Raw genomic sequence first — 23,714 nt, forward strand, 5'->3', positions numbered from 1 at the left:
TTCTATTTTTAATTTTTTAAGGAACCTCCATACTGTTTTCCATAGTAGCTGCACCAATTTACAATCCTGCCAACAGTGCATAAGAGTTCCCTTTTCCACATCTCCTTGACACTTATTTTTAGTTGTCTTTATGATAACAGCCATTCTAACATGAATGAGGTGATATCTCATTGTGGTTTTAAATTGCATTTTCTTGATGATTAGTGAAAATGAGCATCTCTTCATGTGTCTGTTGGTCATCTGTGGGTCTTCCTTGGAAAAATGTCTATTCATGTCCTCTATCCATTTTTTAATTAAATAGATTTTTATATTGTGTTCTTTACATATTCAATATTTTGAATTAACTACTTATCAGATAAATCAGTTGCACATCTATTCTCCCATTTGCTTGGTTTGCTTTTCTGTTGATGGTTTCCTTTGCTGTGCAAAGGATTTTTAATTTTTTGTAGCCCCATTTGTTTATTTTTTCTTTTGTTGCTTGTACCTGAGGATACAGAGCCAAAATTTACTGCTAAGGCTGATGTCAAAGAGTATACTTCTTGTTTTCTTCTAGGAGTTTTACGGATTCAAATCTTATATTTAGGCCATTAATCTGTCTTGAGTTTATTTTTGCAGATGGTGATCCAGCGTCATTCTTTTGCATGTGGCAGTCCAGTTTCCCAGCACCGTTTTATTGAAGAGATTGTCTTTCTCCACTGTCTGTTATTGGCTCCCTTGTCATAATAAATTGATGATAGAAGCATCTACTCTGTTCCGTTGATTTGTGTGTCTGTTTGTGTGCCAATTCCATGCAGTTCTGAGTCACTGTGCTATACAGCAGAAAGTAACTCAACACTGTGAATCAACTACGCTCCAATATTTCTTTTAAAAAAGAACCGTACAGTTTTGATTGCTATCTTTGCAATACTGTTTGAAATGAGGAAATTTGAAGTTCTTTGTTCACCTTTCTTAAGATTGCTTTGGCTATGTGGGGTCTTTTGTGGTTTCATACAAATTTTAGGGTTATTTCAGTTCTGTGAAAAATAACATCAGCATTTTGATAGGGATTTTATTGACTCTGTAGATTGCTTTGAGTAGTATAGTCATTTTGACAATCTTAATTCTTCCAGGTCATGAATACAATACATCTTTCCATCTGTTTGTGTCATCCTCAGTTTCTTTTATCAGTGCCTTGAAGAAAAGCTACGACTAACCTAGACAGCATATTAAAAAGCAGAGACATTACTTTGTCAACAAAGGTCCGTCTAGTCAAGGCTATGGTTTTTCCTGTGGTCATGTATGGATATGAGAGTTGAACTATAAAGAAAACTGAGCACCAAAGAATTGATGCTTTTGAACTGTGGTGTTGGAGAAGACTCTTGAGAGTCCCTTGGACTGCAAGGAGATCTAACTAGCCCATTCTAAAGGAAATCAGTCCTGAATATTCATTGGAAGGACTGATGCTAAAGCTGAAACTCTAATACTTTGGCCACCTGATGCAAAGAACTGACTCATTGGAAAAGATCCTGATGCTGGGAAAGATTGAAGGTGGGAGGAGAAGGAGACAACAGAGGATGAGATGGTTAGATGGCATCACCAACTCGATGGACATGAGTTTGATTAAACTCTGGGAGTTGGTGATAAACAGGGAGGCCTGGCGTGCTGCAGTTCATGGGGTCACAAAGAGTCAGACACTACTGAGCAACTGAACTGAATTGAAATGTAGATTTTTGAGTTGTTTTTGTTGTTCAGTCGCCATGTCTGACTCTTTTGCGACCCCGTGGACTGTAGCCCGCCAGGCGTCTCTGCTCATTGGATTTCCCAGGCAAGAGTACTGGAGTGGGTTGCCATTACCTTCTCCAAGGAGTCTTCCTGACCCAAGGACTGAACCTGTGTCTCCTGCATTGGCAGGCAGATTCTTTACCACTGAGCCACATGGAAAGCCCAGTTTTCTGAGTACAAGACTTTTGTCTCCTTAGTAAAAAGTTCACATATAACAACTTATGTATAAAACAGTCTCTTTTAAGTTGGTGGTCACTTAAGTTTGAGCACGTTCTACAAACATTACACTTTTACCTTCCTTTCCTTCATTTTGTTTCTGACATCATATTTTACATGTTTTTATTTGTGCATCACTGAACTAATTATTTTAGTTATAGATAATTTTACTACTTTTTGCCTTTTAAACTTAATACTAACTTCCTTGGTAGTTGATTCACTACCTTTACTATATGTTTGCCTTTATCATGGAGATGTTTTTCTTTCATAATTTTATTTTTAACTATGGCCTTTTCTTTTCTATTTAAAGAATTTTTTTTTTTTTTAAACATTTCTTGTAAGGTCTGTTTAGTGGTAATGAACTCCTTTACAAGCTTTCTCTTGACTGCAAAACTTTTTATGTCTCCAATTCTGAATGATGACCTTGTTGGGTAAAGTATTCTTGGCTGTAAATTTTTTTCTTTCAATACTTTCAATATATCATGCCACTCCCTTCCCACCTATAAAGTTTCTGCTGAAAAAACAGCTGATAGTCTTATGGGGGTTTCCTTGTACATAATTAGGTTTTCTTTCTTGCTGCTTTTAAGATTCTCTCTTTAATTCTTGACATTTTAATTATAATGTGTCTTGGTGTGGACCTCTTTGGGTTCGTCTTTTTGGGGGATTCTCTGTGCTTCCTTTACTTGGATGTTTGTTACCTTTGACAGGCAAGGGAAGTTTTCAGACATTATTTCTTTAAGTAGGATTTCTGTCCCTTTCTCTCTCTGTCTTCTTCTGGGACCCCTGTGATGCAAATATTAGTACTCTTTATCCAGAGGTCTCAAACTATCTAATTGTTTAAAGTTCTCTTTTCTTTTCAGTATTTTGATCAGGTGATTCCCACTGTTCTCCCAGACTGTAGTCTTCCAGACTGCTGATCTGTTCTGCATCCTCTAATCTGCTGTTCATTCATTCCAGTGTATTTTTCATTTCAGTTACTGTATTCTTCAGTTCTGATTGGTTCTTTTTTCTTATATTTTCTCTCTTTGTTGAAATTCTCACTGAGTTCATCCATTGTTTTCTCGAGTCGGTGAGCATCTTTATGACTGTTACTTTGAACACTTTATCTTGTAAATTGCTCATCTTTGTTTAATTTAGCTCCTTTTCTGGTGATTTGTGTTATTTTTATTTATTTATTTTTTCATTTGAAAGATATTCCTTTGTCTCTTTATTTTGCCTAACTCTCTGTGCTTGTTTCTATGTATTAAGGGTGTTGGCTACATCTCCTAGTTGTAGAAGAGTGGCCTTGTGTAGAAGGTGCGGCTCAATGGTGCAATCGCCCCAGGTCACCAGAGCACTGCTGCAGGCCTGCTGATGTGTGGAGCTAGCTCCAGTGCAATTGGCTTCAAGGCCAGGCTGGGACTATTGCGAGTGCTCTGTGGTGTGGGGCTGGCCCCCTAAAGTGGGAGCTGCTTTGGAGGGGGGTTGGTGCCAGCTAGGGCTGCCCTCTGGGTAGGGCAAGGCAAGATGTATTTTGGAGGGACTGGCTGGAGTCAGTCCTCAAGGGAGCATCGGGGTGGGGCACACAGTGTCAGTTTGGTGGAGAGTAACAGAAATGGTGTCTGCCAGCACTTCCATTCCCAGAGGAAGTTCCTCCAGATCCCTGTCCCTCCAGCACATGCCTTAAAATTCATCAGTGAATCTCCTTCTTATGTGACCCAAGCACTTTTCAAGCTGCTGCCTCTGTGCTGGAAGTTAGAGTGAATGAATGTGTATGCAAGGAGCAGAGTCCCAGATTCCCACAGCCCTTCAGTTCTCCTGAATGAAAGTCTCACTGGTTTTCAAATCCAGGTGTCGTGGGGGCTCGTCTTCCCTATGCACGTCCCACAGGCTGGGGAGCCTGATGTGAGGCTTGGATCCCTTGCTCTTCGGGGGGAATCTCTGTGGCTGTGACATCCCTCCTGCTTGTGGGTTGCTGCACTGGGGGTGCAGGTTTGACTAGACTGTGTCTCTGTTCATCCTACATGGGTCCCTCACTGTGTCCTTTTCTTTCTGTCCTTAGTTTAGAAAATCTGTTCTGCTAGACTTCAGGTTGTTCTCGGAGATAATTGTTTTGTAAGTAGTCGTAGTTTCGGTGTGTCCATGGGAGGATGAGAGCTCAGGATCTTCCTACCCTGCCATCTAAGATCCGGATCTCTCCATAATAGACTTTTAATGCAAAAATAACTTCCCTCTGTTTCCTCAGAATGCTGCACCCCCTTCAAAGAGACAGGAAATGCAGTGTCTGCGACCAGGCACTGTGGGCCTGTCCCTGGTGGTCAGTGCCTGGTTGGGGCAGAGGGTGATGACTGGGTGACTGGCCTCAGTTCAACGTACCACACATTTCTGATTACCCAAGACCTAGTTATTTTCCATGGTCATACTACTATGGTAATAATGAAAATGTTATTATTTTTCATAATTTTAAATTGATTTTTAGCCCATTAAAAATGTCTGGTAAAAGCAAATCAACGTGTATTTTCATAACCTAAAGTGTTTCTAGGTACTCATTCTGTCCCCAGCCCTTTGGCCAGAGCAGCATTCCGCATGTGAGTTTGTGAGCTCTGAAGGCAGTGGGCAGGCACTCCTCCCCTGAGATGAGAAGCCAATCTCTGCCAGAGTCAGGTATAATCACACCAAGACCACTCCCCAGGGACTTCCCTGGCTGTTCAGTGATTCAGACTCTGCCCTTCCACTGCAGGGGACACGGGTTTCGGTTTGATTCCTAGTCAAGGGAACTAAGATCCTGCATGTCCACATGCCTTGCAGCCAAAGAAAACCAAACACCATGACTCTCTTTCCCTGCTCCATCCATCAGCCATTCCAGGTCCTAAGGTTTGATGTGCCTTGAGGTTAATTCCGTCCTTCCTTTCTATTTGTCTTTGATTCATTGAATAGAAGGGGACAGGGTGTGACCAACTTCCAGTCCCATCGAGCACATAGTAGGCACCGCATAGAGAAATCGTCATAAAAAAGTTTTCTTGACTAATTAGCAGTTTGCGTCTAGAGCTTCCCATTCAAGCTATATGTACGATATGGGGAAATAACTACTTCTGGTAAGGGCTCTCTACTACTTAGCAAGGTCTTTTTCCTTTCTTTTCCCTTTTAAAACACTAATGGGAATTAGTGTTGGCCTCAGTTCAAGGTACCACATATTTCTAATTACCCAAGACCTAGTTCTTTGCCATGGCTGGATTTCTATGGCAATACCAAAAATATTATTGTTTTTCAAAATTTATGTTACTACTGAGTTTTAGCCCATTGAAAACATCTGGTATACAAGTAAACCAGCAAGCATTTTCATAAAGCTAAGGAGTTCCTAGGTGTTCACTCTGCCCCAGGCCCTTCGGCCAGTACACGCGCTCCCCATGTGAGCTGCTCTTGGTCAATGCTGGCCAGCTTACCTGTGAGGCAGATGCCCCTGGTACTGTTGCACAGGTCCACCATTACTCGGATCTGTGGGAAGAGAGGACCATTACCAGCAGCACGGTAGGCAGTAGACCCTGAACTTGCTGTGTATTCAGACAAGCAGAAAACAATTATAAAAATTTCCAAAATAGCTTCAGAAGAACAGGTAGAAGTCCGAGGAAAAGTTAACCTAAAACTGAAAAGACACCCCTGAAAGAGCTAAAGATAAAGATTTTTCTTGTATCAGCAGCTATTTCTATTGACGTCATCAACAGAATCTCCTTGATTTCTATCAAACTCTGAGAAGGCAGAGGATGGGGGAGGAACAGCCAAATCTAAACCCAAGCTGGCTCCCCAGTGTCTGAAGGACTCAATCTGTGGATCTGAATAAACAGGACTGGTGAACTTAGCAGTCTGAAGCACATACTTAACTCTGTAAGTGGGTATGGGTAAGGTACTTGACTCCTTGCTGTTTCGGTTTCTCCTGAAAATGTAGATTATATGAATTGCTGCTTTCAGGGTTAGGGAGCTCCATGCATGGCGTGTGGAAACTGCCCTTAGAGCAGTGATTCTCATGTCATGGGGACACTGCTTACTTGCCATTGGATGTCCATCTGGAATGCATGGTCACTGCACCATGCTATCAGCTTGACACAAGATTTCCACACACCACTATACACTCTCCCCTCTGCCCCCATTCATTTTCCATGCTGTTGCTTGTGAGCTTCACAAAACCCAAATCTGATTGGGTCAGCCCTGATTCAATCACTTTTGTGATGCCTTGCTGCTCTAAAGATACAGCAAAATTCCTCTATATCTGGCCTCATCTCACACCATCTCCCTCGCTCTTTCTGTTCTCTAGTTCTACTTCCCTAGTGGCTTAGTGATAAAGAATCTGCCTGCCAATGCAGGAGACACAGGTTCAATCCCTAGGTCAGGAAGATCCCCTGGAGAAGGAAATGGCAACCCACTCTGGTATTCTTGTCTGGAGAATTCCATGGACAGAGGAGCCTGGTGGGCTACATTCGGGGCTATAGTCCATGGGGCTGCAAAAGAGTCGGACACAACTGAGAGACTAAAACAACAAATTCCATTCTGTCTCAGTTTGCTTATCTGTGAAATGGGGCTATTAGTAGTACTTAACATCTTAGGAGGAGGAAATGGCAACCCACTCCAGTGTTCTTGCCTGGAGAATCCCGGGGATGGTGGGGCCTGGTGGGCTGCCGTCTATGGGGTCGCACAGAGTCGGACACGACTGAAGCTACTTAGCAGCAACATCTTAGGATTGCTGTGAAACTTAAGTGAAGTTATATATGAAGTTCTTAGAACAGCTCCTTGGATGTAGGAAGCTTACACAAAAGTGTGTTCTATTTTGTGAAGGCAGCAGAAAGTACAGATGAAGGCATGAATCGGGAAGTCAAATTGCTTGTGTTCAAATCACGGGTTTGTCATTCACAAATAGTGTGACTTAGGGAAAGTTACTTAACCTCTCTGTGCTGCAGCATCCTTGTCTATAAAGGAGCTAACAGTACCTACCTTACTTATAGCATGGTTATGTGGATACATGATTGAATACATGCAGTACACTCACAACAGGGCCTGGTATGGGATAAGCAAACTCTATTTACACTATTGTTTTGATGGTCTCTTGGATATGCCAGGGATGATTTAGTTAATTTATCAGTTTACCATCTAAGAATTTCAAATTCATACATAGAGAACATTTTAAACCCAAGTAAGGTGGCATTTCAAAACTGTGGGAAGAAACCTTATCAATTGGGAAATGGAGTTGAGACAGCTGGATACACATCTAGGGGAAAACATAAATACAGATCCCTATTTCACTCCTTACACTAAAAAAGTTAATTGAGCAGCATTAGTTGAAAATTTTAAAGTTAAAAACAAGCTAGTAAAAATACTGAAGGAGACCTTTGGAAAAATATTTATAATGGTATTAGAGTAGGAAAGACTTTTCTAAGGAAGAAACAATCCCCATACTATATATAGGAAAAATGTGATAAATTTGACTGTCTAATAATTAAACATTTCTATAAGACATAAAATAGTATAAACAATAACAAAGGAGAAACACAAACTTAGAATAATTATGCAAAGAGCTTGTATACAAAGAGCTGCTACAAAGCAATGAGTAAAGGAACAAAAAACAAAGGAAAATGGGCAATGGATCCAGGCAGAAAGCTCAAAGAAGGAAAATAAGAGTGTCTTATCTTCACTTGTAGCTGAAGAAACACATCCAATTATGAAATACTATTTTTACCTTTTCGGTTTGTAAATAAAAATAACAACAGAGTACTTCCCCAAGGGTATTGGGAAAGGAGCACTCTCATACTGTGTTGATGGAAATGCAAAGGGACACTGCCTCTTTGGAGGGCATTTTGACAATATCTACTCAGATTTAAATGGATCTGTCTTTTGACTCATTATATTTTATGATTTATCCTACAGATACACTCATGTATGTATGACAGGATATATGTACAAAGATGGTTATTTTAGAAATGTGGGCAAGAGCAAAAGTTAGAAACAACCTCAATATTTATCAGCAAAGTCTGGTTAGAGAAATTGTAGCATATTCATACAATGAAATACTGTGGTAAAGACTAAATTTAAATCCATAAAGCCAATATTGAAAGATTGCTAAGATAAATGAAAAAAAAAAAACAAACAAGATATAGAGAAGCTTTCATTTAAGTAAAAAAGTAGTACATATGAAAATGCTTCTATACACTTTCTCTCTTGCTACTTTCCAGATTCTCTTTGTCTATGACTTTCTAGACTATTTCTGGAGAGAACCTTAAAAAGGAGAACTAAAACCTAAAAACTCCTCCTTAAGTAAGGAGGAGTAGAGAGCCAGGGTGGGAAGGAGCTATACTAATGCCCGCACTTAATAAAACAAAATGCACTTTTGTTTTATTCAAAAATTTTGCTGATTTCTCTCTCAAACTCTTTTTAAAAAAAACTTGTTTTGATTTGAAGGGAAAATTTGTTTTGTCTTCTATAGGTTTATTTTGTTTTCTAGGGGACCTGGAGGAAGACTTGTACTGTATTTACTGTTTGTGAAGTGTGTCACAGGTGCCTACTGACTACTTTGGAAATTTATTGTGAAATATATCATATATACCACAAAAATATAAAATGTGTGCCTACAGTATAAGATGAATAATAAAACAAACATCCATATACCACCTCCAGCCCAGCAATGCATTAGGACATCCCAGGTGTCCCTCCCAACATAAACCGTTCCCTCCTAGCCCCCAAAACTCTCTAAGCTGAAGTATTTTGGGCAGTGGGACTCTCCCTTTTGTATAGATAAGAACAGAGAGGCTTAGCAAGGTGATGTCATTTACTCAAGGTCACACAGCTTGCGCGTGGAAAAGCTGGGCTCAACTCCAGGTTTCCTGATTCTAGGTCTACTGTATTTTCTGTTGTGGCTCGGATGAGTATTATAACATAGCCAGAAGAAATTTCGATTCACTGCTTTGGGTCATTTTCATAAATTCGTGCAATCAGCTGCACTACAAAATTTATCTTCTTAAAATATGCATAATTGTTCATTGAGAGAACCATTAGAGACTTCATAAATGCCTCATTTGTTGCCTGGGGGATCACAGCAGGAGAAGTAGTTGGAAACAACAGGAGCATCAATAGGGAAAATTAACCTTTCTCTCTTTTATGTTCATCACTGGAGTGTTAGCATAGCTTCTATAAAAGTGATAAAGATGGAGTTTTCATTTCCTGACCTTTTGGCTTCATTTATATGCTAAAAGTTAACTTAGATATTTACCAGTAAATTGTGTCAGTCTTCACTTGGGAATATTCTTTAACAAACATGGTTTATATAAGATTGTATCAAAGTAAAACATGGTATGAAAAGGTATGACCATAAGAAAACCAGAAACATTTTTTTTTCTGTAATAATAATGCTTATGAATTTGGATGAAAATCAGAAAATTCAAAATTGAAAGTCATAAAACCTAGCTTGTCAAGTTAAGGAGTCATATTTAGTATACCAGGCTTTCTAGATCTTCATTTAGGATTTGAGAATGGTGAACTGAAAACAGCCTCAGAACTCATAGCCCTGGGGGTGTCAGGCAGGATCCATGCGGGACGTGGCCCTGCCCTCTCTCAAGGCCATCTACCCCCACCCCACCACTGTTCGACTCCAATCACACTGACCATCACCTCTGGTCTTTGCCAAGCCTTATAAACTGCTCACATCTTCACAGAGGCCTCAGCTCAAATGCCACATCATTAAGAAGGCTTTCCCTGACTCCCTACCTGAGAGTAACCCCAGCAGCCAGTCCCCATCACCTCAAGGCTTTCAGCCTGTGTAGCACTCACCTTTATCCAATATTATCTTGGCTTCTGTATGCATTTGTTTATTACCTGTGCCTTTCCTCCAAAGAATGAAGGCATTTTGACAGCAGGAGAATTTGCTATTTTGTCTGTATCCCTGTGCACAGAACAGTACCTGTTTCCAGACCTAGAACTTTTCCACTGGTGAGATAGGTTCAAGTAGGAAAGTATGTCAATGGTCTCCAAAGGACAGCTTGTCTTGAGAGCAGGTGACAATGGCTGTCAACCTGGGTGTAACATAAAGAATGGTACCCCCGGATAGCTTAGGTCAGTTTTGCTGAGGAGGTGGGGCCATCCTCCCAGAAGAAATGCTGTGGCATCTCAGGGTCACCTTGAGGTCATGCTGCAGTGGACGAAGACATATCACAAAACATGGGGACTTGCTTTCAACTTTTATAACATATGGCAGCAATGAAGGAAAAGACAGCCCAAATAGGTCCCATCTGTGGCCTGACCAGATCTCCCAGTTTTCTCTCTGGATACAGAACTGGTCTCACTGGACTAGTAGAACCCATGGAATCTTGGGCAATTCAGGGGCAAGGAAAAAGCCTCTGAAGAAAAATAATGGACTTCTTGCTAATCTGGCACCAGTTGGCTTGAGTTGTCTTTAATTAAAACTAAAAATAGATGGGACTAATTTTGCAGCCTCTATGAGAAAGAAAATGCTATGAACTGGGAACCTCACTTGTAAGAAGACTATACAAGGATATCTGATGAGAATGTTCATCTTTACACTGTGATGGCAAAAGCATGCAAACAATCTAAATGTTTATCAGTAAGGCACTTATTGGGCTTCCCTGGTGGCTCAGATGGTAAAGAATCTGCCTGGAATGTAGGAGACCTGGGTTCAATCCCTGGGTCGGGAAGATCTCCTGGAGAAGGGAATGGCAACCCACTCCAGTATTCTTGCCTGAAGAATCCCATGGACTGAGGAGCCTGGTGGGCTACAGTCCAGGGGGTCACAAAGGGTTGGACATGACTACGTGACTAACACACACATACACACACACACACAACAAGGCACTTATTCAGTTCAGTTCAGTCGCTCAGTCATGTCTGACTCTTTGCGACCCCATGAATCACAGCACGCCAGGCCTCCCTGTCCATCACCAACTCCCAGAGTTCACTCAAACTCACGTCCATCGAGTCAGTGATGCCATCCAGCCATCTCATCCTCTGTCGCCCCCTGCTCCTCCTGCCCCTAATCCCTCCCAGCATCAGAGTCTTTTCCAATGAGTCAACTCTTCGCATGAGGTGGCCAAAGTACCGGAGTTTCAGCTTTAGCATCATTCCTTCCAAAGAACACCCCGGACCGATCTCCTTTAGAATAAGGCACTTATTAAGCAGGTGCAAAAGAATGAAGTAGATCTATGTGTACTAATCTTGAAAGCATACTGCTGAGTGATAAAAACAGCACAAGCCACATAACAGTAGAACTTTTTGGTTGAAAAAGAACATTTAGATATGTCTGGATAAGCACAGAGAAAAGTTTGAAGGCTCATGAACCAAACCATTGAGATCTTGTTTCCTATTGAAGACTGAGACTAGGAGATTAAAGGGTAATTTTCACTTATTAGTTTATATCATTTGAAAAGATATATTGGGATTATGGGTGGTTTTTACTTGCTGTGTTTTTAATAATTCAGAGTGAGAGAAGAGAGCATGCAAACATTATATGAGCCCAAAGGATGGTTTTAATTACAGAGCTTTCCCTAGGAATCACAATGTCATGTATTCCTCATTACGCCCATCACTTGGAATAACTTGGACAGATCTCTGTTTATTCTAGACAAGTGAATGTAGAATGAACTAGAATAGCTGTCTAGTGATTTTGAAGTTGTTTATTAATCATAAGATTTTTCTTTTTCCCACATAAATTGCCAACCCCCTAAATAGAAAACAAATAGAATGGAGCTACTTTGGGTTGACCTATCCATAAAATGAGAGAGTTGAAGTAGACAGATGATTTCATATTCTACTCCCAGGAGGAATTGGGGAGGAAGTAGGGGGAGACACCCAGAGACCTAGAGTCAAGCGGAGGAGGGAGGAGAAAGCTGAGGTCCAAAGAAATCAAGTGAAGTAGCTGGCCCAGGCTCCCAGAGCTGGCTTCCAGGACAGAAGTCCTATTTCGTACCACATCTATATTTTTTGCGGCTTCCCAGGTGAAGCTAGTGGTAAAGATCCCGCCTGTCAATGGAGGAAACCTAAGAGATGAGGGTTTGATCCCTGGGTCAGGAAGATCTCTTGGCAACCGACTCCAGTATTCTTGCCTGGAGAATCCCATGGACAGCCTGGTAGGCTGTGGTCCATGGGGTCACACAGTGTTGGACACAACTGAAGTGACTTAGCACACACTACTATTTTTATACCATTTAGATTTTGCAAAAGGAATTGTGTGAAATTCAACAGGAAATGCAAATCTCTGCTTTAGTTTACTTTGAATGTGAACAAGACACTAGATTTTTACTAGTTGATTTTGCATCAGCTTCAAGCAGTCTCTTCTGTTCAAAAATGAAAGGCTTAATCAAAAGTGTTTCTTTCTCATCAAGATGAATAGAGCGAAATGCAGTGTACTGCCACTGCTCATCTGCACACAAAGCCTCAGGCGGTTGGCCGGCTGCCCTCTTGAACTCCCTTCCTCTCACATTTGACTGTCAGGACTGATCATAAAAAAAAGTAAAAGAGCGAACCTGCCCATCACCACCAGTTTGCATGCTGCTGAAATAATGTGTCCTGTCATAGCTTCTCTGCCGTTCCCCAAGTACTGGCTCTGGTTTGCTGTGGAGGATGCTGTTTAATTCCAAGTCACCTTTCAGATGTGACCTATTTTGTAACTTAAATTCCATTTTTCTTAGACAACTGTATGGCTCTCCTTAATTGTGCAAATTGCTGCTATTATGTGCATGCAAATAGTCCTTTAGAAACAGCTTCCTGGGAGCGGATAATCAGCCTGGGATTAAGCTAGGAAAGCCTTGGCCCAGCTGCTGAAGAATTTGACCACAGGTGTTAGAGGAATCCCTCATGGAGTCTGAAGCTGGGGTCAGCTACCCCAGACTCATCCCTCTGAAAGGCAGGAATTCACACTGGGACCAAGATGTGGTGATGACAATCTACAGACCCCAACAGGAAGGTAGGCTTTGCCATGTCTGTGGATGAAATACTGAGGCATGACCTTCTTCTTGCAGCGCCACAGGAAGATCAGCCAAAGGTCCAGGCATTTGTTGGTGCAAGGGAACAAATGTTGGCCATCCCATGCCGATGGCTTGGGGCTGAGTGCTCTTGGTTCAAATGGTATCTTCAGAGTCCAGCCAAATCCTGCCCAACCTTCCCCAAAGACCTCCATCCCCACTGACTGATTCCTTTACAGCCCAGCAACATCACTGTGCTCCTTCATGTTGTTCTGGCTCCCCAACCAAATAGGCATCTATTGGTAAGAACTCTTTCATCTTCTTCCTGTATGCCCCATTCTCTCATCTGGTCCCTTTGCCAGCATTAGAATGACATTCAGCATATAGTGGATGTTTGATAAGTATTAATACCTCCGTCTAGTCAAGGCTATGGTTTTTCCAGTGGTCATGTATGGATGTGAAAGTTGGACTGTGAAGAAAGCTGAGTGCTGAAGAATTGATGCTTTTGAACTGTGGTGTTGGAGAAGATTCTTGAGAGTCCCTTGGACTGCAAGGAGATCCAACCAGTCCATTCTAAAGGAGATCAGTCCTGGGTGTTCTTTGGAAGGACTGATGCTAAAGCTGAAACTCCAGTACTTTGGCCACCTCATGCGAAGAGTTGACTCATTGGAAAAGACTCTGATGCTGGGAGGGATTGGGGGCAGGAGGAGAAGGGGATGACATAAGATGAGATGGCTGGATGGCATCACTGACCCGATGGACAAGAGTTTGGGTGAACTCCGGGAGTTGGTGATGGACAGGGAGGCCTGGCGTGCTGCGATTCATGGGGTCACAAAGAGTCGGACATGACTGAGCCACTGAACTGAACTGAACTGAACTGATTGATTACTTAGTCAACTGGGAACGGAATGTGCTCTTCAGCCAAAGATATTATTCCTTTTTAACCAGTAGATTATGGGAACCAAACATCTAGTATGTGGTTACTGTTTCTCTTTGTGTCTATTTGCTTAAGATAACTTTATTTTGGCAAATACTCCACTAATCCCTAGAAAACGGGAACCTGGAGATTTGAGGATTATCCTATTAGGGTCCCTGAGACATGGCCATCTCTCTCCTGCCCATAGCAATATCACTGCAAAACCAGGAGCTATTGATGTGCCCCTGCTTTGGATGGAAATAACACAAACCTTTCATGCTCTCTTGAGTAGAGACATCTGGTTAGGGCTGGGTCAGCCAGACAGAGACTGGGGTGCTGAATGAAAAGTGGTCTCAAACATCAATGAAAATGCAGTGTAAAATTAAAAGACATTTGCTCCTTGGAATAAAAGCTATGACTAACCTAGACAGTGTATTAAAAAGGAAAAACATCACTTTGCCAACAAAGGTCTGTATAGTCAAAGCTCTGGCTTTCCAGTAGTCATGTACAGATGTGAGAGTTGGACCATAAAGGCTAGGCTGCATTGAATTGATGTTTTTGAACTGTGGTGTTGGAGAAGACTCTTGAGAGTCCCTTGGACAGCAAGGAGATCAAAGCAATCAATCCTAAACGAAATCAACCCTGAATATTCACTGGAAGGATTGATGCTGAAGCTCCAATACTTTAGCCACCTGATGCAAGAACTGACTCACTGGAAAAGACCCTGATGCTGGGAAAGACTGAGGGCAGGAGGAGAAGGAGGTGACAGAGGATGAGATGGTTGGATGGCATCATCCACTCAATGGACATGAGTTTGAGCAAACTCTGGGAGATAGTGAAGGACAGGGAAGCCTGGCATGCTGCAGTCCATAGGATTGCAAAGAGTTGGGCACAACTTAAGAGACTGAACAACAAAATAACCCCCCCCCACAAAAAAAATGAAAACCCTGTAAAAGAATTAAAAGATAACACCCAGGGCTGAAAGGTGTGGTATAAAGTACATGGGTTTTGGGAGTCAGACACAGTTAAGTCTGATGTGAGTGCCAGTTCCTTCACTCACTGGCTCTGTGATGTTGAACAGGATGTTTTATCTCTCTAAGCCTCAGTAACCTCAGGAGTAGATGGACTATTGGTTAGAGTCTCCCTGTGTCCAGGTAGTGAATATTAGCATGCTCGGCCTCTCCACCATTTCTTGGGTACACTGCCAGCAGGGATTCCCTCCCTTACAGACTCAGGTATTCAGCTGCCTCTTCAATATCTTCTCTTAAACATCTAACAGAAATCTTGGTATTAACATACCCCAAGCTGAACTCTTGATATTCCCCTCAAAATCGTTCCATCTGCAGTTCTTCTAGCTCATTAATGACAATTCTGTCTTTCCACTACTTGGGCCACTAACTTTGAAGTCATTGAACTCCTTCCCCCCGCCCCCCACCTCACATCACATGTTCAAGCTGTCAGCAAATTCTAGCAGCTTGACATCAGACATATCTAGACAGAGTCCAGTTAGCATTCCACCCCTCAGCCACTGCTACCACCCCTCAGCCACTACCGTTTTTTCACTGCAATAGCCAAGTAAATAGCTTCCCTGCTACCACTGCCCATGCTTCCCCTCCAAAGAATCTAGTCCACTGTAGTGATCCTTGGGAAAGGCAAGTCAGATCATATCACTCCACTTAAAATCCTTCAAAGACCCCCCGCCCCCCTGCCCACAAAGGCCAGTGTCTTTACAACATCCTGCAAGGCTCTACATGAACTGGTCCTCTGGTCCTTTTTCTGCCCAGTTATCCTCTGACCGCATTTCCTACTACTCCCTCCCACTCCCTCTTCTTTCTGTTCCTTGTGCTCTCTGTACACTCCCCCATCTCAGAGCTTTTGCTCTCACTCTTCCTTCTGCCTGAACAGCCCTTCCATAGATTTCCACATGGCTCACTCCCTTACCTCCTTCAAGTTTTCTGTTCAAATGTCACCTTCTTAGTGAGGCCTTTCCCACCCAGAAGACTTCTAACTGCATCTCCCCCTTCCTGCTCCCTAATCCTCATGCCGCTTTATTGTTCTTCATAGCACTTATCACTTTCTAATACTGCAGGTAATTTACTTATTTACCTTGGCTCTTGTCTGTCGCTACCCCCCCAGAATGTAAACCCCAACAGGACAGGGATTTGCATGGTTTGCTTATACTGTTTCTTGTGCCCCCACGGTGTGCCTGTGATACAGTAGGTAACTACATGTCAGATGAATGAAGCAATCTCCAACAGGTAGAGCAGGCCTGCTAAATCAGTCTTACCAATACCTGACACAAACTCCTATTTGATGGCTAGCAAGAATTCTTAGAAAAGACTTTAAAAATACTCCAGGACTCATCTCCAAAACTCCTCATGTGTAAAGAAACTAGATTCAGAAACTGGCAGGTACCTTAGTCTATATTTGCCCTTGCTGAGTTGTAGATGCCTGTATCAATGAAGAGATATTCATCAAATACCTCGCTAATGGTGTAGCAGAGTGGTGAGATATATTTAAAGAGACAAAGGTAACTAGAGATGACAAATTAGAGACCAAAACTGTACACAAACAAAGTTTTAGTTGTGATACAGACAATAAGTGCATAAGAGGTTATGGGTGGAAGAGATGAGTGTTCTGAAGTGAGCTAAGAATCACTTGTCTCCCCCAGGCCTCTAATGGATTTTTCTGAAGCAGGAGTGCTGCTGGAATAATCTTTCACTAACTGTTAATAGTAATATTCTGTGCTCCCATTATTCCTTTCAACAAGCATCTTCAGATAATTTTGATTTTTATCTAAGTATGCTTATCTTCACCTTATAGTCAGAAAAGTATACATAAATGGTAGTTAAGTAACTTGTCCAGTGTTGAGGGGGTGGACAAAGAATTAATCCATTATCCCAAACTCTGCCCTTTGGCATTCTTTGTACATAGCAAAAACATTTGTGAAGATGTTTTGTCAAGCTACTCCCTGCTCAGCCCCCTCCTCCCTCTGCACAAGAAACAGCTATAAGAGGTTAGTCCAGAAAATATTTAGAGGAGGTCCCTGGGTTTAAAGGAGAAGGAAATGGCAACCCATGCCAATATTCTTGCCTAGAGAATCCTGTGGACAGAAGAGCCTGGTGGGCTGCCATCTGCTGCTGCTGCTGCTGCTAAGTCGCTTCAGTCGTGTCTGACTCTGTGCAACCCTATAGACGGCAGCCCACCAGGCTCCCCTGTCCCTGGGATTCTCCAGGCAAGAACACTAGAGTGGGTTGCCATTTCCTTCTCCAATGCATGTAAGTGAAAAGTGAAAGTGAAGTTGCTCAGTCATTTCTGACTCTTAGCAACCCCACTGCAGCCCACCAGGCTCCCTGTCCCTGGGATTCTCCAGGCAAGAATACTAGAGTGGGTTGCCATTTCCTTCTCCAATGCATGTAAGTGAAAAGTGAAAGTGAAGTCGCTCAGTCATTTCTGACTCTTAGCGACCCCATGGACTGCAGCCTACCAGGTCCTCCCTCCATGGGATTTTCCAGGCAAGAGTACTGGAGTGGGATGCCATTGCCTTCTCCAGGGGCTGCCATCTATGGGGTTGCAAAGAGTCGGATATGACTGAAACGACAGCAGCAGCAGCAGCAGCAGCTGGGTTGAGATGCTCATCCACAACAGTTGTGGATGTTGTTAGCACTGAAACATTGGCTGGATGAAACTGTTGCTTTGACAAACATGCTGTTTCTGTGGGGTTCAAAAAGTTTGGATCAACAGAAGAATGAATGCATGAGTTCACCTTGAACATGAATATTTACAAATTATGCTTAGTGTAATTAACTTCCCTAAATTCAATACCCAGCATATATGTATGGTTTGAACCCATGAACCATACATAAAAATGACTATCTGGGAAATAACATTCTTTCTAGAGGTCATTATATAGGCTTTGGGAACTGACTTTTACTTTTTAGACTTGTAAAGACCTCTCTGGTGGAGAACACATAGTTCTTGGAAGAAGGGTATTCTCTTTTCCTTGAATATTCTTTCCTTCTTCAGTTTTCCTTCCCCTTTTCCTCTACTTTCATCTCACGTTCAATCTCAAAACAAATGCAGCATTCTCACATCTAAACTAACCCACTTCAGTTCCCTCAATTCTGATCACTCCACCGTCTTTGGATGGATGTGGACCAGGTGGCTTCTTTCTCTTTTCTTACATCCAATTAGTTCCCAAGTTCAATTCATCCTTATTTCGTGGTATTTCTAGGATATAGATCTTCTCCATTTCTGATACCATCACCTTAGCTAGACAGAATCATTTCCTGCCTGGACTAAGGCAATAACTTCCTAACTTTCTTCTTGCCTCTCATCTCTCCCCAGTACAATCTTTCCTGTATTGTACAGCCAGATCAGTCCTATAAAATTGCTTCCTTCATGAGTGCCCCATGGAAGATTCTCCCAATTGCTCATCAGATTCATTCTCAGCTTTTCAAAAGTAGAAATTCAAGGCTCTTTCTCCTGTGGCCCCCTTAATTCCTCTCCCACAGCCCAAACTCCTCAGTGTAGGAAAGCTTCTTGCTCTCTCAGCCTTGCAACCATGTTCATTCCTGTCCCCAGACCTTGGCTCAAGTTATTAACTGCATTTGCACTGATTTCCCCTCCTTGCCTGCTCAAATCTCATCAACCCTTCATTACCCATTTCCAGTTCTGTCTGCTCCACAAAACCTTCCTTCATCACTTGAGTGAGGACCAGTTTTCTCTGTCACTGCCCTGATGCTCACTGTTAAAGAATTTTCTCTAAAGGCCTGCCTGTTCAGAGGGATGGATTCCAAGGACCTCAAGTGTTGCCTACAGGAAGAAGGCATTTTCCACCTTTGAGTGAAAAGATTCCAGACCCCAAAAGCACTGAGTCACTGAAATACTGGGGAATTATTTTGCAGTTGCTAGCTCATCATTTTAGCTTGGGTACAGTTACCCACAATGCATTTCCAAGTCCTTCACAGTTTTACATATAGCTTATGCAGCATCTCCAAAATTCCCAGCACTTTGATGAACACAAGAAACTTTCTGAGTGGCCGGAAGATGGGGTTACTCTACTTATAGCATTCTGAACAATTCCACGAATTGCATTTTAAGTGATCTTTAGTTGGCCTTGTTCTTTTAACTCTACCTTTCAGTAAAGAAAATTGTGTCTGAACTTCAGTTAAACTAGAAGTAAATTATATCTACTTAAAATATAGAGCTGTTACAACTCAAAGAGCTGCATAAAAAAAGCATTTGATGGGCTGAAAAATGCTCCCTTTGTAGCAGAATTACAACCTAAAAGCTTCAGCTTGTTTTACACAACATGACCTTTAGTCTGTAGATAAAATGCATGTAAATCAAGCTTGAATGTCAACTAGATTTGGCCAAGGATATTTTTGAGGCAGGGAGGGAAGAAGAGTTTAAAAAATGTAGATTTTTAAAATGTCTTTTTTTGCCAGATAAGTTATGTCTTATAAGATCTAGGACTATTTTGGTAGTTCCCACATAGGTACCCATATCCTGGATAACATGAGACACCCCACCCCAAGAAGTAAATTGTTCCCCTTTCTTAGAAGTTTTTTGCTCTATCTTCCACTCACATTTTGTCAGTCTTCCAAATGAAAGCATCCAGAACTTTTTTTCAGAACTGCCATCAACAGAAATCAACAGGAGTACACAAGAACTATGCCAGTATCTCAGAATGGGGGTGAAGATGACTCTCCTCATGGGTGTCAAACCTCGTCATCAGTGGCCATGAACAGGGGTGAGGCGCTGGGAAAGCCTGAACTGTTGAAGAAGCCACATCAAGGCTAATTCTGTTTTGTTTTCAATGACGAGATGATTTAGGTTGGTGCGATGCCACCCTAGGCTTCAAAAGGCAAAATAGGATCCCAAAGCAGCAGCTGATAACAGCACATATGATCAGACAACTCGGCATTCTGAAGAGACTGAAGATAAAGAGTAAAGCCAGAAACACGATACTGAGGGCATGGGGCAAGGAGGGCTACAAGATAAACTCACAGCGATTAGCCTCAGAAACGGCTACAATGAACAGTTACTGGAAGTCTGGCTATACCAGGCACTGTCCTTTACCTATATCATCTCCCTTAAACTTCCAAACAACCCTTTGAGGTGCATACTCAATATTATTATCTCAGTCTTACAGAGGAGGAAACAGAGGCTGGGAGAAGTTAACAGACTTGCCCAAAGGTGCCCAGCTACCAAGCTGTGGGCCCAGGATGAATCTGCTTGATTCCCAGGCCCACACTACTTACTGCCATAACGTACTTCAGGGAAGCACTGGGGAGAGAGAATTTGCCTGGGAACCTGACCGTGAAGAAGAAGGAATTCCAGGTCTCCCGAGTTAAGGGCAGGCACATAATGGCAGCAGCATCGTGTGAAGGCAAGCCTAGACCAGCCAAAGAGAGATCCTGAGATAAGGGCTTTGTGGAGGGTGAGCAGCATCTCAGCATGGGAAGACTCATGGTCTGAGAAGTTCTGCAACGCACCCAGAAAGAGCCTTCTACCCAGAGATCTCTCAGCCTGTCATCTAGTAGGCAGTGGTGCGAAATGACAGGCAGGTCTGACAGATTCAGCCGTCTCCCCAGAGTGGAGTGGTGCTTTTCCAGAGGGTGGAACATGACCTTGAGTTCATTTTATCCTTGGCTCAGAAGGTTGAAGGAAAGGCGGGGAAACAGCAGAAAAAGATGGGAGTGGACAAGTCACCAGGCCCTGGGAGGTTCATCCTGCTCAGGTTGTATGGGCTCAGGGGGCTTATTCCTGCTGCCCTCATCTCTGCTGCTATAGCTAGAAAGAAACTAGGAGCTTTCGCATAACCGCAGGACCTGAGAGTAGGTCCAGACAGTTCAATGCCTTTCATGCAGGCCAACACAACCTTCCTGTCCCCACAGGTCCAGATGCTCAGTCTTAACCCACTTGTTTCTTCCATAAGTCCTTAGAGAAGCATGACAACTGTATATCTTCCCTGAAGGTTTTATCTGCATGTGTGCAGAATATGTATCAATGAAGAAAGTGTCTGAAGGATGTAGCTAAGGGGCCAGCCCTCTCCTGTCTTCCTCACATACCATCACGACCTGATACATGAACAAAATTTGTGGGTGTGTTCATAGTACCAACACCAGACACAGCTTAGCTGAGATGTAGCTTCAGGTTCTCTCTTACCCTTAACTGATACTTGGACACGGCTTCTGACACGCAAATTAACGTGTGACATCCCAAATGCCCATTAGCACATGCTGGTATGAGAAAGGCCACAGAACCTGCCCTCCTCTCCCACCACAGCCAGGCTCCACACGTGGGTTATTGCTTTGGCCGCCTGTCTTATTTTGTTCTGCTCTGTCAGGCCTCTGAGCTCTCATCAGGGCCCAGTCTATACAACAGGACCTAATGGGGTATAAGTTTCTCCCCTGCAACTGAACCAAATAGATGCGGTTTGAAACAAGGCCTAGATATGAGGCTAAAGGGGTGGCTATTCTAACATTATCCACTCCAGACTTGGGAAGTCAGCTTAGAAGGAACCAGGCTTGAGGGCTGGCTCAGTCCCACTGCCTTCCTCTAGAGTGAATCTACTCTCAGTGCAGCTCTGTCCTGGACTCTCTCCTGCAGGAGGGCTTAAACCCCAAGGTTAACACTCTGCTTAAACAACCCCGATTTAGTAGCTTAGCTCTCCAAAGGTACAATGCCTAGGGCCCTCCAGTCCCATGGACCACTGTCTAAATGAGAGGTCGGTAAACTTTTCTGTACAAGATAGGAAATACCTTAGGCTTTGTGGGTCATATGGTCTCTGGTGTGACTACTCAATCCTGTGGTTGTCATGGGACAGTAAGCACAGACAATACATAAACAAGTGGGCATGGATGAATTCCAATAAAACTTTATTTATAGTTATTGAAACTTGAATTTCATACAATGTTCATGTGTCACAAAATACTGTTCCTCTTACTTTTTTCCTATGCACGTGTGAATGTAAAAATCATTAATTCACAAGCTGCACAAAAACAAATAGCAGGCTTGATTTGACCTTAGGCCATAGTTTGTTGACTCCTGATCTAAATCCTCAGCTTTTACACCATGGAAGTGACCCAGTTCAAGGGGTGGGAAAGGCAGGTAACCCCTGCTATGATCAAGCTAAGGCCTTCAAGGAGATACAGCATCCATGCAAGCAGAAGCTGTGACTACGGTAATGTGACTTTTGTCCCCTGTAAATAAGATAATGTACAGATTCATGTACCTCAGAGTGGTCATCATGAAAAGCTGTTTGCTACAATGCATTACTAGTTAACATAGCTGGAATCTCCTCTATGAGAACTGCCCACAGTAAATGTTTTTGAAAGCCACAGTGACTGGAAATCTCCATCCACTGAAGGTAGAATTTATGTTTTGTGCTCGCATTTAGTCACTAAGCTGTGTCCAACTCTTTGCGACCCTATGGACTGTAGCCCAGCAGGCTCCTCTGTCCATGGGATTTCCCAGGCAAGAATACTGGATTTGATCACCATTTCCTTCTCCAGGGTATCTTCCCAAACCAGGGATCAAACCCACGTCTCCTGCGTTGGCAGGCAGATTCTTTACCACTGAGACACCAGAAAAGCCCCTATAGTTGATGTTTAGGGACAGCCAAAACCAAAACAAAATGAAACCAACCAAACCAAATGAAATGCAAAAAATCAACTCCACTTAACCACCAACAATGATAACAATGGTACAGATTTCACTATCCTTTCAAAATTAGGCTGGGAAATCAGTGGTGCGGGTGGGGGTTGTGGTGGAACTAAATAAAACCGTTTTGTTCAAGACCAAGTCTTAACTCAGCCCCTAACAATGTGAGTGTTGTTCGGCCAACACACTGTCAGTCAAATAAAAAACATGTTGAGAAAATTTTTGTCAATACTTAAAAGCCAAAAGATTTCACATAAAAAGACAGATTTTTTACTTTTCTTGACAAAAATCAAAAGATCGGGCACACGAGGCTCTCATTCATGTACAGCAACCATCAGCAAAAGCCTCCCCTGTAGACAGAGCACATGAGCCTTGGGTGGGCACAGTCCCTACTGTGCCCTATAGCCCCCAGCCCAGTGGCAGCTGCCATGTAACCTTGGGCTTGCAGCCTTTTCACTCACAATAAGAGTAACACAATCACGTGGTTCAAAAGTCAAAATAATGCACAGAGCTATGCAGTGAAGTCTCATGCCCACCTTATCCCGACCCTCCCTAAGTAAGTGATTTTGTTCATTTCATTTATTTTTCCCCTTCTTTCTTACACTTTTGTCATTTAAAAATATATCTTGGGGGTTGTTCCAATAGCAGAACAGAGAATTTACTCATTCTTGCTTTATAGCTATCTAGTATCCCAGTGGATATATACGTCAGTTTATTTAATTAGTCCTGTAGTGGACACAGGATGTTAGTCTTTTGTTTTTACCGATATTCTGCAGTGAATAACTATGTGCATATGTCATTTCATAGGTGACAAAGTCTTGTGCAAGATACATTCCCATAAGCAAGATTGCTGGGTGAGAGAGTAAATGTATTTGTTATCCAAAGGTATTGCCAAATTGCCTTACTTATGGGCTGTAGCATTTTGCATTCCAAACAGCAGTATAAGAGCAAGTCTGTTTCCTTTTAGTTTCCCCAACAGAATATGTTGTCAAACTTTTGCAGTTGCCATTCAGAAAGGTAAGAATTATATTTTGGAGCAGTAATTGCATTTTTAAATCAAGAGTTCTTTTCCTGTGTTTTTAAGAGAAATTTGCATTTCTTTTCCTGAGACCTATGCATTCCATATTCCTACCGGATTCCTATTTCTGTTGTGGGTTTCCCTATTAAATTCTTACCTTGTTAAATCGGCTTCTAGAACTGCTCTCTCTCTCTCTATATAT

At 42.4% G+C, this 23,714-nt stretch overlaps 1 protein-coding gene across 4 annotated transcripts in view; it reads right to left on the reverse strand.

The window, feature by feature from the left end:
- Positions 1-23,714, reverse strand: part of GLDN (gliomedin) — a 60,137-nt gene that overhangs the window by 31,543 nt on the left and 4,880 nt on the right. For 2 of the 4 annotated variants that reach the window (XM_061428767.1, XM_061428766.1), the window contains exon 2: positions 5,400-5,451. In XM_061428767.1, the coding sequence (XP_061284751.1) occupies positions 5,400-5,451 (52 nt within the window). Of the gene's footprint in view, positions 1-5,399; positions 5,452-19,415; positions 20,602-23,714 lie in introns of those variants that run through there. The other 2 variants (XM_061428769.1, XM_061428768.1) reach the window with 2 other exon arrangements.

This window comes from Bos javanicus, chromosome 10 (genome assembly GCF_032452875.1).
Source record: "Bos javanicus breed banteng chromosome 10, ARS-OSU_banteng_1.0, whole genome shotgun sequence".
Taxonomy (NCBI): domain Eukaryota; kingdom Metazoa; phylum Chordata; class Mammalia; order Artiodactyla; family Bovidae; genus Bos; species Bos javanicus.